Here is a 1597-nt window from a genome sequence, read left to right as displayed (position 1 = left end):
GGTTTTTTGATCCGGCTAGCCTCTAGCTAGCGGTGGGTGCTAACTCACATGTATTCAGTGACGGGGGCATTGCTGACAGTGTGGGCTGTAGCGGGCAGGCTAGCTTCGCTACCGTAGCTGGAGCCACAGCTGTAGAGACTGGGCATGTGAACGCGGTACAGGTTATCGTGCACACCGCCCCTTGAGGCACCCGACTCGTCCTCTCCGTCTTCCTCATCCGTCCTTCATTTGGTCAGGGTAAGGGCAGGGCATAAGAGGGCATGATGGATAGAAGGGGAAAAGGTAGAGGGGGAGGAGATCCGAGAGAGACAACAGAGTGTAAACAAGTGTTTGAAGAGGAGGTTAGGAGAAGGGAAGGTGTACTTGCACTATGAGGAGTCCCCTGATACAAAAGACTGGATTAGGACATGCCTCCAGCCACAAAGCAGCTGAACAAGAAGAAAAGAAGCATGGGTGGCATTCATCTACAAAACAGGTCTATTACAAGCACAATGGTCTCTAATATTACTGCACAGCCCAGAGAGGACCACTGACACAGTTTTTGGTTTGCCTGTGTGTGGTTACTTAATAACAAACTCCAAAAAGATACCAGACTCTTCAGAATTCTCAAAGTTCTCTTAGTACGCAAACACATGCAGCAGTTTTCTTCATGCAGTCCTCTGTTGGCATAGAAGGCTCGCTCCTGGTATTTACTGTCCATTTCATATTGTCCAAACAACGTCACATTTCATTTATTTCCCTTGATATAATTCATGCATCTCTGAGTGCTCCATGGAAATTAAAGCAAAAACGTCAGGAAAAAAGGAGATAATATGACTGGTTGGGCAAACCATTTTAGACATAAAATGGTCAAAAATGTAAAACGGCCAGCAACGTAACAGAATGAGGCATCAAATAAGATATGTGCTGATTTGGAAGTTGGATCTCTGGCTACAGAAATGTACTGGCTTCTACAATGTATAACCAGTCACAAAATACATGTACATGTGCATATTTAGGCCCTATTATTAAGACTATTTTTTTCTAATTTGTTGTTTTTGGGCATTATATACGAGCTGTTCACATACTAACAAAGTCGCATCAAGCTGGAATTATTTCAAAGAAGTAAAGAGGGAGGGCTCTGGATGAAGACTGTTTTAGCAGGGCCCTGTGTTAACACTGACAACAAGGTAGAGAAGATGTTACTACCCGACTGGCCACCGGATGGAGGTGTTTCATTCATTCAACCAGAATGGCTTTAAGCTGTGCAACCTGTGAACAGACTCAGCACAGAAGCCTAAGAAGCAACCAACCCTTTGAGTACTGATTACTGATAAATTCAGGGACATTATGGATTATTATTTAATACCTGCTGGGCCATACAGTAGCACTGCTGGTAATTCACGCCTGCCGACAACCATAAAGCACAACTATTATGGCACAGCTGTGTTTCATAATTCAGATCGTTCACCAGAGTGAACACCATCACTGCATGTATAATCCAGAGCTCTTCACACTGATTTGATGGTTTGAATGGCTAATTGAAAGAGTCGTTTATCTGACCATACGGTCGTTCAAAATCCACCATCATTCGCTGAAGCCCAAAGTATTTCCAAAT

General features: G+C 43.8%; 1 protein-coding gene across 2 annotated transcripts in view; it reads right to left on the bottom strand.

Moving 5' to 3' along the window:
* Positions 1-1597, bottom strand: part of ttyh3b (tweety family member 3b) — a 23693-nt gene that overhangs the window by 6610 nt on the left and 15486 nt on the right. The window contains exon 13 of one of the 2 annotated variants that reach the window (XM_020622735.1): positions 49-222. In XM_020622735.1, coding sequence (XP_020478391.1) covers positions 49-222 — 174 coding nt within the window. Of the gene's footprint in view, positions 1-20; positions 223-1597 lie in introns of both variants that reach the window. The other variant, XM_020622736.1, reaches the window with a different exon arrangement.

Source organism: Monopterus albus, unplaced genomic scaffold (assembly GCF_001952655.1).
Source record: "Monopterus albus unplaced genomic scaffold, M_albus_1.0 scaffold288.1, whole genome shotgun sequence".
In the NCBI taxonomy this organism is placed as follows: domain Eukaryota; kingdom Metazoa; phylum Chordata; class Actinopteri; order Synbranchiformes; family Synbranchidae; genus Monopterus; species Monopterus albus.
Note: the sequence above shows the minus strand (reverse complement) of the source record. Positions and strands in the feature narration are given on the sequence as shown.